The sequence below is a fragment of the Xiphophorus hellerii genome, chromosome 2, assembly GCF_003331165.1.
Source record: "Xiphophorus hellerii strain 12219 chromosome 2, Xiphophorus_hellerii-4.1, whole genome shotgun sequence".
Classification (NCBI taxonomy): Eukaryota; Metazoa; Chordata; class Actinopteri; order Cyprinodontiformes; family Poeciliidae; genus Xiphophorus; species Xiphophorus hellerii.
Genome location: NC_045673.1, coordinates 28,437,444 through 28,454,259, shown reverse-complemented (window position 1 = coordinate 28,454,259; position 16,816 = coordinate 28,437,444). Strand labels below are relative to the sequence as shown.

Genomic DNA, 16,816 nt, shown 5'->3' with positions numbered 1-16,816 from the left:
CACGGCTGGACGCGCTTGGCCCTGCCCTCCGGGAGGAGGTGAACTCGCAGCAAACTGGCACCTGGAAAAACCAGATCGACTCAATTCACTTTGCACCTGTTCAGCAGCTCTGTGGTTTTTTGTTGTTGTTGTTTTGTTTGTTTTTTGGTGAACAGGGTGTTCACATCGACATGTCATGTCACAGGACATGCTTCTTCTCGAGCTGGGGAAGAAACAAACAAACAAACAAAAAAAAAAAAACAGGAAGCGTCTCAAGCGTCGCAGTTAATGGAAAGCCGGAGCTTGATGGAGGGCCTCGCGATTCGCTGCTACTGTTTGTGTTGTCGTGACCGGGCCTGCTGGTTAACACTCAGCTGTGAGGAAACACTTACATAAACGTGTGAGCGTGCGAGCAGACGAAACACCAACCACCATGTTGGTGGAAGAAGAAAAAAAAAAAAAAGGCAGAAGAGACAGAAACTATAGACAAAATAGCAATTTATTAATAACTTATCTTTCCTTTACATTCAGAATAGAGGAGCATGGTGGAGGGCAGGCGGAGGTCACCAACATGGCAACATCCTCCTGGAACAGATTTTTTTTTTTTGTCCTTTCTTATTTTATTTTAAGCTAAGAGAGTTTCACTTCTCTCATCCTGACAAATTCATAACTGCATTTCAAAGAGTTTTCCCTGAAGAAGCTTTGAACACCCAGCAGATTTAACCACCCGGACCACGCACGGTGGGTGGGCCCTCACGCAGCTCTGGCTATCTAAAAAGAAAAATCTGGCAAACTTGATCAGGGTCTCGGATGATTCTAAGATAGACAAAGCGGGGGGGGAAAAAATGTAATTCTCTTGAGGATAAAGTGAAGCAAACCCCGTGAGAGTAAGTAAGGCAAACGACAACTGTTTTGTGGGAGGGAGAGTGCAAAAGAAAATCCCCAAAAAACAAAAAAGGCCGGCTGGCTGAATTGATACATAAAGCAAATATGGAGTATATAAATATATTACAAATGTACACATTTCTGCACGATTCTTGGAAAGTCTATTGATTTTTGGCATAATTAACGCAAGAATAATGATCAATATGCGGTTGGTTTGCTTACAGGAAACTAGAATATGAAACAAATTCCTCAGTACACACTTCCAAAGGTATGTACTCTCTCTTACGTTTAAGGTATGAACACAATGTACAGTATAAATGTTTGAAAAGTGTAAAAATCAGTCCAGTACGTGGGGTGGCCTACGAAAGCTGAGGTGCTTCAACCCCACACAGGTGAGTCTTCACAGAAGATGAAGGGGGTCAACGCGCCCACAAGTCATGGGGGACGACCCCCAAAACAAACAGAGAACATTTTTCTGTCCAGTTTGAACGGTCGTGTCTCTTTGGCACACCAGCCTAGAATCTGTGAAGCAGAACGTACAGCTCTCCAGATCACCGTTCACCTTCACAAGAAAAACAGGAAATACCGCAAGAGTCCAACAGAAATATGATTGTAGAAAGTCTTTAAATGAGTCTGTTGCTTTATTTAACTGTCCGTCCTCATTCAGACAGCAGCAGGTGTGTACTGGCCAGGCCACTCTGGCAACTCCAGTAGTCACGCTCAGCAGCTGTCGAGCCCCCTCCAATAAAAACCGTCTGCATCGTCCAGAGCCAGGTCCGCACACCAGATGACGGGAAAACGAGAAACTTTTTGCAACTTTTTCAACAAGTAGAGGAGAATTCAGGGTGGTAGTCTTACACTCCCCCCTCACCCTCAGCGACAAGAGAGGCACTGATGTTCGGAACCTCACGTGGACTGCAGGGGGTCCAGCTGGAAGACGTTGTGGTTGGTGGGGGTGGTGAAGTACAGCTGCTGGCTCGGCGGATCCATGCGGTTGTCGCACGGGCTCTTCAGGCCCAGCGTGCGCTCAAAGTCCAGGAGCTGGCCCATGAAGTTGAAGTTGGGGGAGATGTTGGACTTCTTCATCTTGACGATGTCGTAGGCGTCATTCATGGACAGGTTGAGCTTCTGCATCAGGTAGGCCACGGTTACGGTCACCGAGCGGCTGATGCCGGCCAAGCAGTGGACCAGGACGCCGCACTTCTGACCCCGAGCTTCATCTGGTTACAAGGGAAAAAGAAGAGGAATTTTAGCCAATGTCCTGTGAACCTTTACTAGAACTTCTACTCAAAACCAAACAAACCAGCAGTACGATATCTTGAACTTCCATTGCCTTTGCTATGTCAGTGTACGCAACTGTCGCAATTGTGAGGAATTGCTTGGATGCAAAATTAGATGGGTGACTAAAATCTAGATTTTCTTAAACATCTTACAGTTCAGTGGTTCAAACCGTTGGGTGTTCTACCTTTTCTGGACAATGACGCTGATGATGTACAAAAGCTGTTATCTACCCTTTGAGACGCACCCAGCACAACGTGTGATAAAGATCCGCACTGTGTTTACAAGCTGGCCCACATCCAAGAATGGAAAAGTTTTTAATCCCCGACTATCTGTCAGCAGCGCCTGTCAACAACTGGGAGTCGCCGGAGAGAAACTGAATCAACGTTTTCCCTTGTTTTGTCCTGGAATAGCCGGCTGGGAAATTGACTATTAGTCTATTAAAGCATTCTTCCACTCGCCCAGGGTTGGTGTGACAATGGTGCCATTTGAGCGTGTAAATGTAAGAGTCATGAGGGCACCCTGTCAAGGCAAACAGGATGTCAACAGGCCCTGTAAATGGCTCCTTTTGTTATGCGGAGGAAGAAGAGGGATAGGGAGGGGGGGTAGGGTTGATGCCATGTCCTAGATTACTTTCAATGCCACTTCCTTCCTGTTGTGCTCGAATTACCGCCCTCCCTTTGCTCTCCCTCCCCCTCTCCCCTATTCTCCTGTTTCAACGCTGCTCTTTGTACTGCAATTACACAAGCCCCAGGACAACAGATAGGCCAGAACGCCTCCCATTGAAGTCAAATCATTTTGTACACAGTGCATTTTAGCCGTTGCGCCATCAGAGGCACACTCGCACTTCAACACAGTGGATTTAATCTGAGTGTCCCTGCTTGATTGCCTGATAAAGCCACAGTTGAGGACACCTCGTCTAATCTCAGTGGCCCAATATGAGCCTAAGTGATAAGACATATCATATTAATAGGATTATGCTGCCTTACTGTCAATTTCCACTTCCTCTGATGTGTTTACATCTATTTTGAATAATCAGTAGCTTTTCTTTTGCGTTTTTTTCCATGTCGTTGTTTAGCAAATGTGAGAATTGTCTTCTTCCCCCCCAGTCTTTATGGCTGGTTAAGTTTGGCTGTTCGTTGTCTTGAAATAAGGGTTGGTTGCCGACGACAAGCTTTCCCCAGGTTTTAAAATGTCAACATTATGTCGAGTTTAAAGGCCTGTTCAGATGCCATTTTTTGTTGTAGGTTTTTGCAGTAAAACCCTAAAATGCTGATGTGTTTTTACTCACTGTTGGAAGGTCATACCACCCCAACCCATCCCTTGTTAAAATGATGACTCTTTCAGCCTGCAGTCCTAACAGTTGCTCAAACAAGTGTGCTGAGAGTCAGATGTGGTTGGCCAATCTGGTCGACCTCAGCCACTTTTCACACACATTTGGACATCAGGAAATGTCTTTTCTTTGCCTTTTGCCATTGAAAAACAACTCCTTGTTGTATAAACAGGATTCAAATAATCTTTCCTGTCTATTCAAATACTTTTGCTCATTGAGAAAGTTGGCTAGTAAATTAGGTAAATGATCTATGAGTTGTTTATGTCACCAGTTGGCAACAGATTACTCTGCAACCTGTTGCCAACATGTTCTTTGGGAGAACCTTTCTGGTAAAACTGAGTGGCTTTTTTTTTTTTCTTTTTTGTCCCCCTAAAAAGAGTATGTAGGCTACTAGGGGACTTGCACTATATTACATAGATTTTAATGTGTTAAAAAAATTGTATTCAATTTTTGGCTTTAAGAAACAATATGATTGCATGTTGGGGGGGGGGGGAAGAGTACTGTTGAGTGCACATTGTACAAAAACAAGTTAGCCTATCACTGACAAGCCTGAAATAGCAACTCAATGCAAAACATGTGAAGTCCGATGCTAATGTCAGCATCCAGTTCACATTTTTGATTTTTTTTTTTTTCCCAAAGAAGTTACTTGAATATAAAGGATTCCTGAAACACCTGAAAGCTAAATGGAAATAATTTCACTTTGCACCAATATGATGGGTTTTTTAATCCTAAATAACAGACTGAAAACAGACTGTTATTTAGATGATAAATATCAATAAATATCTTTGTTGTCGAGCTCTTATGACTATTCAATAATTTAGCAGCAAAAAATGTTTTTTGATTTGAAAAAAGGTTGATTATTTTTTTCAGTATGTAGTTTTCCATTCAATTCGATTAATTGGGATTTATTACATACCCTGCGATATATATACTCGATTGAAAATGTTTAACCGAGCCCCACCACCACCAGCAGCAGCATGTGAACGAGCCAGATGTCCGCCGGGATTAACCTACCGATGAAGCTGATGGCCTCCGGGAAGAACTGCGAGAGGTTCTGGCTCCAGTGGTCGGAGATGGGGATCTGCTTGTACTTAAACTCCCCCGCGTTCTCGAACAGGTTGGGCAGGTTGGGCGTCACGTTGAGGATGTACTTGATGCCGTACTCCTCCAGCACGTCCAGGTTCGTGGAGTCCTTGGCGCAGCCCAAGTAGAGGTGCGGCAGGATCTCCACGGGGAAGGAGGGCTGCGGGTTGGACAGCGGGCTGCCGTCCGAGTCCGTGGCGCTGCTCGGGTCGAAGTCCGACTCGATGTCGGAGGAGTCCGAGCTGATGCGCAGGCCGCCGAGGCCCAGCACCTGGGCCGTGGTGGGAGAGCTGCTGCTGCTGCTGCTGCTGCTGCAGGAGCCGTCCAGGTTGGTTTCGCACAGGGCTGGAAACTCTGCCTGGAATTTACTGAAGCCGCCTGGAGAAACGAGGGGAAAAGGAATCCCAATGAACACCAGCTTCAAGTATTCATATTTACATGTTTTGCAAAAAAAAAAAAAAGGAAAGAAAAAAAAACTTGCACAAATATTTACACGCATTGAAAAACTTACAGTTTCCCCGTGTTTACACAAACAAATCAGCACAACTGTGTGTGTGTGTGTGGAAATGTGAATGAAGCTCAACTCACCCTCCAGGTAGAAGGCCTTGTACCCCTCGTCCTTCATCTTCCTCAGCAGCAGCCCCAACACAGACCCCCCGTCCACGTTCTCGTTCCACTCCCGGCTGTACTCGTCGTACAGCACGATGGTGTCCGTCTTGCAGCGGCGCACGAAGCTCTCGCGGTCCTCCCCGTCGGAGAGCAGCGAGCGCACGGGCAGGTTGCCCTTCTTGAGCCGGCGCAGCATCAGGCTCGGGATGGCCACGTTGATCGCCGTCTCGACGTGCGACGACTCGTACAGCTCCTGCGCCCGGCAGTCCATCACCAGCAGGCCGTCCCTGCGCGTCTCCAGCTGCTCCCGGAGCCAGCCCACCGTCTTGCTGATCGCCATAACCGAGTCGAGCTGGATGACGGGTTTCAGCTTGTCGAGCATTTATAAGCAGGAGTGCGAAACGCCGGGTTTGAAGGAGGGAAATAAGAGGGAAGTTTAGTGGTACAAAAAAAAAATTGAAAAAGAGAAGAAAATCTTTTTTTTTGTTTTTTGGTCCAAACCGCTGTTCAATGGAATAAATTAATGTGATGTAAAAAAAAAAAAAGTTTAAAAGAATAATAATATTCTTTCCACGCAGATATCCCTCTTGCGGAAAACGATCAGTCCGTCTTTCCCGACTGCGCGTTGCCTTCAGTGGCGCTTCATTCATGCATCAGCCTGGAGAGCCCGAGTTATTTCTCAATGAGTCACAGCCGCCCTGCAGCGAGCCCGACGCTTCCTCTGCGCTTATATAACTCCACCGTCGCGGGGCGCAGCAGCTTCCCCACCCGCCGTCTTTATTTGCAGAGATTCAGTCTGAAACTGCGGTTGATGTGGAGAGAGCTGCGAGCTTACGGTCAGCTCCAAGTCGACTGGCGGATGCGGCTCGTTTCCCCTCACTTCCTTTCTCCTCCGCTGCCGCCTCACCTCGGTGTGAATCGACGCCGCTCTGGCTGAGCTCTCTCTCTCTCTCTCTCTCTCTCTCTCTCTCTTTCTCTCTCTCTTTGCGGCGCCCGACTCCTCAATGACTGCACACACGGAGCGTCCTCATTGGATACGCTGCGCCGGCCGACCAATCGGAGGAGTGCTCAGCGGCGGTCGCCTTGGAAACGGGGGGCCGAATGGAGCGGCCCGGTGTTGATGAATTGTTAATGAGTTTGTCATTCACAAAAACGGAGAGGAATTTCGGCTCCGGATGGAGGCGAGTACAAACAAACAGCAGAACTGCAGGAAGGAGGGAGAGAGAGAGGGAGAGAGAGAGAGAGAGGAGGAAGAAAGACAGATTTTTTTTCCGGTTTAACCAGACCAGTACTAAATAAATAAATAAATAAATTTAAATACTTTTTTTTCACTTTCTGTTTCATTTGCTAAAATAAAAACAGTTGATATTATTTCTTGTGCATCTTGACAGAAAAAAAACAACAGAAATGTAGAATTTTTTTCCTAATTTTTATTATAAAACAAAAACCGAAATATCACAGACCCCCCCCCCCCCCCCCCCCCACCCCAACCCCCCCATATTGCTACAGCTGCTCCTTGGTTTCGACCTCTCTCCTGACTTACCGAAACAGAGTCAAAAGACCCTGAGTCCAAACTGACGACTCTGATGGCTCAAATTAGCATCCCTTCTTCAATTGTAAATGTGGCCGTTGACCGTCAGGCCAGAAGGTAGGAGTGTGAATAGTCCATGTTGGGGGTGGGCATCTATGATACCTACAGGAGATCAGATCTCCTGTAGGTAATGCTCTTCAGTTTAGTTTTGAAGCATACATGAAGTGTTTTTGGAGAGATGTGACCTTTTGCAGCTGATCCATGATGTTGTGCTGCATTATCCAGGTCATTTTGCCAAATGTACATAGAGTTTGCAAAACATACAATCTGTGTCAAGAAATATGCAAAGGTTTTTCTAAAAGAAATTAGTAATGTTTTTCTTTTAAATAAAGCTAAGTGGGTTTAAAATGACAGTTTAGAAATAAACTAACCAAATTAATTGTGTTGATCCACCTCAAAAAAATCATGCAAAAAGTGTAAGCAAAAGAAATCTGGGAGACTTTGCACATGCAAATTTGCATGCAGCCTTTTGTGCTGTGGAGGATAAATAGGTGACTGCTTCACCTATTTAGTTCACAAGAACTAATGGCATTTATTTCAGTCATAATCTTGCGGGGGGTGACCAAGGTTCCATCACTATGTGACAGCTGGTCAGCAAACCTGGCAAACATGATTGACATGGCAGCACTGAATGCACATGTGCTTTATCAGGCATGCATTGGGGTGCAGGAGAGACGGGTGGACTTCCTGGTTGAGCTTGCAAAAGAGTTGGGTAACTCTCATGTGAGTGAGAAGAAGGCACACAAGGAGAAACTGCTTCGGCAACAACCTTCCACACCCAGCTCAGGCAAAAGGGCGAAGTGTCAGGTCAACCATCGATGCAGGATGCGTGTCCTGAGGCCGAAACATCATCAGTGACCCCTCACACCCCCACCATGGACTGTTCTCCCTGCTGCCCTCTGGAAAGAGGTTCCGCAGCATCCGGTGCAGGTCCACCTGGTTCTGAAACAGCTTTTTCCCACTTGCCACCAGACTGGTGAACTCTTAACTGGACTGCACTCAAAAACTGGTCTCCACTTTATACCTTGCACATGTACAGAGCTAAATAACTTCTATTTTACTGTCAGTCCTGCACTTTATATTTTATATTTAGATTCATATTTTATACTGTATTTTATTTTACTCACAACATTGGAACCTCAAACATTGTCCTGAGCCGTATGCAACGAAATTTCGTTCTGTATACACCCTGTGCATGAAAAATGACAACAAAGTCAGTCTAAGTCTAAGTCTAAGTCTAAGGAACAATTGTGCAACTGTGAGATGTGTTTAGGCCATTACCAGGGTACTTATAAGGTAATGGCCTTATTTACAGAACAAAAGCACCTGCTAGATAAAATCCTTCAGGTCAGTTGGCCCATCTCTGGACTCCAAAGGTAGAAATACAAAATGGCCTTTCTCTGGTACTTGCAGTGTTAAGGAAATCTGTCCAACAGCTGAGTCATGACTCAAGCAGTACAATTATCTCAAAAACAGCAGAAAATTCCCAACAAAATGGCTGAGAAAGAATGAAGATGCATTGAAATGCCATAGAGGACTTCAGACCTGTCCAAAAATGAACAGCCCAAATCTCCATGAACTGAAACAATGTTAGAAAGAGTTGGCAAAAAAATTACCATGACAATGTGAGAGACTGACAAATCCATATACACAAACCCAAAAAGATCAATTCAAGTAAGTGGCATGCTGCCAAAGGCATCTATATGTGACACAATCGATAGGTGCACTTACCATTTTTTCCCCCATTTTACATAAATATTTCTATTTTAGCTTTGTATGGCCACACTCACCATTTTAGTGAGAGTGGAAAATGAAGCAAACAAACAGTTTAGGGACAAACTAAAGAATGAAGAAAAGCATTCACCTGGACTCTCAGGCTTTTCAGTGACAGCTACAAAAACAAAACAAAAAAAAAGCTGGACAAAATATGAACTAAGAGGCCAATTCTAAATGTTAAAAGTGTCAAACCAGCTCCACCGTATCCAGACACATTCAACAGTTTCTGAACTGAGGCGGGACTGCTGTGTCGTGCAACCGGGCTGGAGGCTTAGCCGTTCGTTAGCACATGAAGTGTGCAGCGGCTCCAGAGTTAACATTGGCCTTTGGGCCCCCGTCTCGTCGCCCCCACCTCCTCCGTCTCCTCAGGCATGACAGAAGTCGCTCTGAATGAAACCAAGCTGCTTCTATTCACCTTCAAATGAATTCTGGTCTCTTTCAGACCCCCATGGCTCCCGCTCCGCTTTTCACTCTCATCTCTACCTTCTCCCTCCTCCCTGCCACTCACCCTATTCTTCTACGTCTGCCCGTCTTGTTTTGCCCTCTGCCCCCTCTTTCTCGTCCTCTTTCATCCTTTGTTTCTCATCCCCACACCCTCACCACCCTCTGTCCTCTGGGCCTCTGCTAAGAAATCTGGTGCCTGAAAATTCACCATAGAAGTCTGATGAGAAGTCTGATGCTGTCCAAATAAAACACCCGCCATGTTGCATAGATCACAAGCTGCGTTCACCTTAAGCCATAAAATTGCGCAAATTGAAAAAAGCCAATTTTGAAAAATCTAGTTTTTCGCACTAGGATGAGGTGTGTGTTTTTTGGGGGCCATGTAAAAATAGATATATTTCACAAAACTGCAACACTATTTTTTTTTTTGCATCACGTGAATCATGTGATCAACAGCCGGATATTACTACTGGTGAAAACGACAAAGAAGACGACAGGAAGTAGTTGGAGGATGATGGATTGTTTTTTTGTGTGTGTGTGTTTTTTTTAATCTCTCCACCAGAGCTCCAACAGCATCACACAGTTCATAAAAAGTTGTGTTTCATTCCAACATGTTGACTCCATCGCTCTCCTGTAAAGTCGTTGACTACAATTTCCCAAAGCTTGTTTGTTTGTTTTTTTTTCTTTAGGGAAGTCTGGTTATGTGGGTCTGAGAAACATTCCCCATCAGCATGAGGTTAATCAGAGCTATTGTGAATAATATCAGGGGCCATAATCTTATATATTCCATGAGAATCATTGGAAACAGAGAATAATAAAAAGTCTTCCATTATCTGGTAGAAACTCAGTGTTACCGTGTGCTTTTGATCGTTTTCTTGGTAAAGGCAAAACAAAAAAAACACACGTTACCTTCCATCTATAGGTTGCCGCGACGGTAATAGACAAAAAAAATCTTTGCTCAGCGACTTTAACAGAGCACATCCATTTTCACCGTGTACTTTTTGGCACATTGTTCGGCTTCCGGTGAACGTCCCACGTCTCTCACCCCGCGCCGCCCCCGCCCCTCGTCACAGCACCAGCTGTGAAACGACTTGTCCAGAACAAAATCTCAAGCTGTGAAACGAATGTGTGACGAGCAACTGAAAGAGTTCAAACCAAACCAAACATTTCCACCAACGGTTCCTAAACATTTCCTGAACCGACGTAAAGATCAGTTGTTTTTGCATGAAGGTTGTGTGAAATATTGGTGGGCAACTCGATTGGTCCTTATACCTTCGTGTTGTACTCTAAACTGAATTTGTGATGTGAAGTCATACATTTAAAGGAATTCCTTTAGACTTTTTGTCACACAACACAAAGCAGTGCATCACTAGCTGCGTTTCCACTATAAATGTGCGCAAAACTTTGTCAGTATTCCACTCAATATCGACAAAAAGAATCGGGGAAAAAATTCTCAATTGCTTTGTTTCCATTAAATGAGACACGTAATTAAAATCACTCATGAATAAGTTTAATAAATATGCCGCACCATACTCCTCTTACCACTGTCGTCTTCTTTGTCTTTGAATGTTTTTTTTTTTTTTATTTCGTTGTGCTGTCTTGCACATTGACAGTAAAGGAATTCTGATTCTGAACTGGTTCTGTTTGGACATTGCCTTAATCCCACAGTCAGACTGTTCCATAGTTCCACACCACATCCTGAATCGCAAAAAGCTTCTTCATGTGGCTGTTCTTACAAGCTTTGAATTTGCATTTCCCTCTGAGATTATAAAGTCCTTCTTTCAACAGATTCTTCATGCAACTTTCTTTCCCGTTCCTAATTATGCACTACTTTGTGTTGGTTCATCACAGAAAATCCCAATAAACTCCACTGAGGGTTGTGGTCGAAGTGTGACAAAAGTTGAAGTTAGCAAATCTCTGCTGTTGTCATATGTTGTAGCCTCAAATGAAGACCGTCTCTCCTTTAATCCATCTTTTTCCATCACTGATCTACTCCACACTTTACCCACAAAGAGCCCTTTGACCCCCCCCTCCCTGTCCTTGCTTCCTTGCTACCAGCTGCTCATTTCAGATGGGAAAAGCCTTTGTCCTCAAACAAAGACTCCCAAACATGCACTAATCATGATCTGGAGCGAGGCCTTCCAGTGGGGGGGTGTGCGTGCGTGTGTGTGTCTGTGTCATGATGCGCATGACACACGCTCAGGAAGTGGATGCGGCTTCTCATGGTGTTCCTCGTCGGAGACAGACAGAGGCGGACAATGAGAGAGCGTCTGGATACGTGGACAGGTTTCAAAACACTAAAAGTCAGACACACGATGCACAGGAAGTCTGTGTTTGCACTTGAAAGAGGAACTAGGTATTAAATGTACTTGCAAGTCATTGCAGAAGAAGGAAAAGCGATCGCACAACACCCACGCTAAAGGCGCCGGGCAGAACCTGAGCCGGCTTTTTGGAAAAGTCGCTTGGATCTGCAGGAACAATAAGCGCACTCATAGACCGAAGCACCGACTCAGAGTAACGAGAACATGACTGACCACTGCTTCAAGCTTTAAGTTTCCTTTTTACATCTTAAACATTCTCACACCAGTTTTGTACAAAAAGTACAGACTAAAATCCCTTCGCTGTGATGTAAAGAGAGTCTCTGTCGGTGGCAGCTGCTCCTGCTGAGGCCGGTAAAGTTATTAGTTTGAGCAGGTGATTACTTTTTCACCAGCAGCTTTGGAGAGCTTCTCCATGATATAAATAAATTCATAATGTCCAAACTTCTTTGTGTTTGCTCAGATTAGCTTTGTTTGGAAATCTTAACTATTAGTTTGATTTTTTTTTTAAAAAGGAAAAAAAAAATATATCCCAAACGCATCCATCAGGGGCAAACACTTTTTATGCCACTGTATTCTTAGGTAATGAATTCATTCATCATATTAATTTACAGGAATACATCATATTTGTGTAAATACTTACAATATTGCAGTATTGCAAGCATACATCAGAATCAAATTACCTACCATGATCTCAGTTTTAAAGGCACAGTATGCGTTTTTCAGGCACATCATGCCATTTTATAGCATAATCGAGTAGCTGTGTTACCTTCAGTTGTTATAAAAATGCTGTTTACGTCAAATATGACTTTAAAGAAATTTGACTTCCTAATTTAGAGCCTTGAAATTGGGCCTTTGTCTCTTTAAGAAACTCTTGCTCCTCCTGATACTTTGTGTTCAGGACGTCATCACAACATGGCTCCTCTATAAACCTCTTAGCAATGTTTTTACATGTGTTGTGCTGAGAAGCAGCTCATATAACGAGATCAGCAGATGTGCAGTTCATTCAGGTGTTTGCCAATTGCTGCTGGCTAGTCTGAAGGAGCTGACTGGAGGCCCTGTGAGGGGGAAGGTCGGAAGCGTGGAAACTGGAGCTCCGAGAAGGAGATACGTCTCGAAGCCGGTGCTAGGTCCACCCAAGCTTTTTGGACAGTTGAATGGTTGCCATGGAGATTAAAGGACTGGCCAAACATGCATGAAAGAATGAAGGTAACACCGCAGGTTTTCAAAAATGTCAATTCTATACAACACTGCCCCTTTTACGAATTTAAAGGAGACAAGGAGACAGATAGAGAGATTTTTTTTCAAGTCTTTAATCAGCAGGGACAAAGCAGAAGCAGGTTCTAGATAACAAGTGCATGGATGCTTCTTTATCACATCGATTTTATCTGGACAGGGCACCACAGCAACACACATTCAGCAGCACCGGTCCCGTAATGACTCATTCCTTGGCCTCGGGTTTTCGTTTGGAGGTCAGCGCACAGACACGTGCAGAAACAGGAAGCAGAATGTCCATGTTGGGGTTGTTGTTGTTGTTGTACAGTGAACTTACAAACAGCGCTCCACTGATTGAATTATAAGAAGAAGCACACACACACGCACACACATGTGTAAGCTCTCATTTCCAGGCAGCCTTCTTCAAGTTTGTTTCGTGACAACACCAGACACACACACCCCCGCACACACAAACACACGTACAAACCAGACTCGGCTCTGTAGAGACAATGGCGGCTCCAGTGTTATCACGTCCGTCGCTTTGTCTCTGCTCTGGATCTGCTCACCGTATCTGTGTGTGTGGGAGACCTGGAGCAGAAAGGAGGGGTCAGGGGCCGCTGCGACGGCTCACTCAGCTTCATTAAAGTACCACACAGGCATTCTTTATCTGTGTGACACCCACTAAGACTACTTCCCCTTCCTCACAGGGTGTCCACGTTCCTCCAACACACACACACACACGCACACACGTCTTTTAACTCTCAGGATGTCATTGTTAGCCAAACTAACATCTGAAAAGTCGTCCTTGATGGGTCTCTTGCAATCAATGGTCAAAAGGCAGGGAACACACTCGACTGGTCTCCAGTCTATCACATGTAACACTGAGACGCACAGGACCAGCAACCAGCAACACACACTCATACCCAAGGACAATTTAGAGTACGTACTCAATTAAGAGTCAAGTTTTTGGACTGGGGGAAGAAGCCAGAGTATCCAGAGAAAACCCGCCCAGGCGTGGGGAGAAATTGCAAACACCATGTGGGAAGACACCATGCCGGGATTCAAACCCATGACCTTCTTGTTGCAAGACAGTAGGCTCAACCGCATTTCTTGAGGGCCAGAGTCCTGCGATTTTTAGATGTGTTCCTTGTCCTACACACTTGAATTTATTGGTGAAACTGCCTCATTAGCGTGCAGTCAACCTCTACAGAGCTCTGCTAATGAGCGCATATTAGAGCCAGGTGTGTTGAAGCAGAGAGACATCTAAAAGGTGCAGGACAACCGGACCTTGAAGAATGCAGTTTGAGACCCCAGCAGCAAGGCAACGTCACCACTGTGCATCACATCTGTGTGTCTTTGAAAGAGAAATGGGTTTAAATACACCCAAAGATTAAAAAAATAACATTATTTTAAGTGTTAAACAACAGTTGTTGATAGATATAGATAAGGTATGTGTTTTATGATTGGGCGAAAGGTTAGAACATCCTTCTCTCTAGAAACCCTTTGGTTTAAAATAATTTCTAAGAGTGTTAGAATTAAGTGTTACAAATTTGGACTTCTGTAAATTATATAATAAACACTGATAAGGGTAAGTACATGTAAATTGAACATTACGTCTTCATTGTGTAAAATTCTCCGTCTCTTTTCTGTCCTGATGGAATCTCTCCTCCTGCTTATTATTCATTGATCAGATTCTCAGGAAACCGATCCTGATGTGAGAACAAGTCCTGCATTTCGATGCTCATGTTGCTCCACAGTTCAGAAAGTTGATCTGATTGAGCAAAACCAATGTGATTTTTGAATTCAGCTCATCAAAATAACCCTAAAGCAGTTGAAAAATCCCAGACAAGTTTTTTGGCCGTTGACCAGTTATTAAGAATGAATACAGCTCAGTCAGGTTTCTGTGGATCGGACTTCTCTGGATATTAGATGCACGGCTTCTTTTAAGGTTCTGTGTGTCTCTGGTCAGTCCAACATTCTCTTGTCCAGCTGACTCTGCATCCACCAGGACACAGAAGACAGAGTCAATGTCTGAGAGTAAAGTGGTGTAAAATAAAAAAAAGTGGATCAGACAGTAACAGTTAACCCGACCAAAACTGCTTTATGTATCTTGTTGTTACTATCCAGCAGGTTCACTCAGAAAAGTCATTTCCTTTTTGAATAATTAAGGGTTTTACTTTAAACTGCCCCAAAAACAAACATGACAACCGTTTAAAGGTTAGCGAAGTAGCGCTTTCACAAACCTGTGACAGACTGTTGTTTGACAGGCAACAGGTAGCGACACCAACAACAAGCCTCAGCGTGTTTTGGTAACAGAGGCGTGTCGACCCGTCACTCAGTGTTGTTATGAAACAGAATCGGATGTTTAGAAAGTGAACAATGATCCTCCTGAGTTACATAACCCTATTAGCAGGCCACCCTGGAAACGCCTGAGAAAAGTTTTTACTGCATCGAGGGTTGATCAACAGGTCCAAAAAGACAACTTGAGTACCTGCAGTTACGAATATTTTCCATGAGACGTTTAGAGGCTGCATCCCGTTTGAAACTATGTTTTCAGGCAAACTGGTGAATAACTAATAACTGACATGGAAGAGCAGAAGAGGGAAATGTCAAAGTGTTTAGCTGCCGAACGGAGCGAACAGAGAATTTCTGCGGTCTTGCACTTTAACATTCCGAGGCGAGTGAAAACAGGAAGCGCCACACTGACGGGCGTCCTTAGAGAGCAGCTCCGCAAACAAACAGAAGCACATGAGTCCGAGCCTGAAGAAAACAGGAAACGCTGGTGGGGAGGACGCGGATGGAGACAGTTTCACAATGATGGGGGCCCCATCGTTGTGCCTCGGTGTTGTTAGTAGTTCCATTCATTTCTGTTAGGATATTTTTACTCTGCACAGCTACAGCAACCAGGACTGCAGCAATAAAAAAATGTTGCTGCACAAAAACGTATTAAGTTATCGCGATAAATGATAATATTGGTGTTTCAAAACCATTTTCAAGTAATGTACTGGTAATGGTATAATAACGCAGGAACGCATTCTGAAAGATTAATGAACTTTCAATTAAAATGGGCATTTAACCCTGGAACTGGAAGACATTTTGAATATCCAAAATAAATACAAAAAACAACATAAACAATAGATAAAATGAATAATGAAGTCTAATTAACAAAATTGTCTTTAAAAACAGGGACTAGTTGAGGCCAATAAACCACCCTGAAGAATTTTATCATCCAGGTTTTGGTAGAAAGAGAGAGAAAAGAGAAAAATTATAAATCATGCAAAAGTAAATTATTGAGTTTGCTTTAATTTATCATGCAATTAATTGATTCATTGGTTAACTGTTAAACTAAAAACATTTGGATGATATACAAGCTTCATTTAAAAAAAAAAAAGTCTGTTGAGCAGTTAAAACTAAAATAAAAGAGAGAACATTTTGGCAAAAGGTTTGGAGACTTTTGCACACTGTCATGTGGATGCAGAGTGAAGGAAATGAAGTGGTGAAAGGGGAAAATTGGAGCATTCTGCAGCACAAACAATGTTCAACAGCAGGGTGAGGTCATAGTATTAGTCTCTAGGCTTCCTGAAAAACATTCAGGAAGACATAAACACAGGAACACTGTTGTTGAAGGGCTTGTCTCTCAAATCCCAAGAGCGCCAAAACATCCTCCCTGTAAGCTCCGACATACTGACAGGACTGCATTGGTGTTTTTATGACTTCCTGTTTGTGTGTTTGGAATGAGCAAAACTCCTCTCAAACAGAAGGTTGAAGTCTCATTAAACCCAACTGGTCCTGGTAAATATACTCCTGATCTACCGCTCACTATGTAATCGCCCCTTAATTTCTACTGAAACACCAAGATGTTTAAGAAAGATGGGCAGTGTGTCGTCCACCAAACCCACTTGCGAAGGATTTTCTTGCTGTAAAAGCCATGAGAACAAACATTCGGCTCCTTAAAAAGGCATTGATCTGTTCTCCTTGAAAACCCCCAACGAGGAAAGCAGTTCAGAAGTGCATGTTCAGGCACGACCCGTTTTACTCGGCTGCAGCTGTTTCGGTCCTGCATGCCAACAGAGACATGCAGCCACCCATGTTTGGGGTCTGGAGCCCCCCATGCGAGGAGGGCTGAAGAATTAAAGGAATGTGGTAAAGCGCTGGGAAAGGAAAGAGGCCCAGAAGCATCATGGGTAATGACACCCCTCTTCCAGGGGCCGGAGATGATGGGATATCAAGCAGGATGAGGGTAATTATGTGGTTGTTTGTTGGAGATTTGCTGGCTGTTGTGTGAAGCGTGGAGGCCCCCCCTGTGTA

General features: G+C 44.1%; 1 protein-coding gene across 1 annotated transcript; it reads right to left on the bottom strand.

Annotated features, from left to right (window-relative positions):
* Window positions 1-460: 460 nt before the first annotated feature.
* Window positions 461-6,124, bottom strand: dusp6 (dual specificity phosphatase 6). The gene is made up of 3 exons (XM_032545745.1): window positions 5,147-6,124; window positions 4,490-4,936; window positions 461-2,084 (listed from the first exon to the last, which is right to left on the bottom strand). Exons 1-3 carry the CDS (start codon window positions 5,547-5,549, stop codon window positions 1,771-1,773), a joined length of 1,164 nt encoding a protein of 387 aa, XP_032401636.1. The 5' UTR covers window positions 5,550-6,124; the 3' UTR covers window positions 461-1,770.
* Between the last annotated feature and the right edge of the window lie 10,692 nt (window positions 6,125-16,816).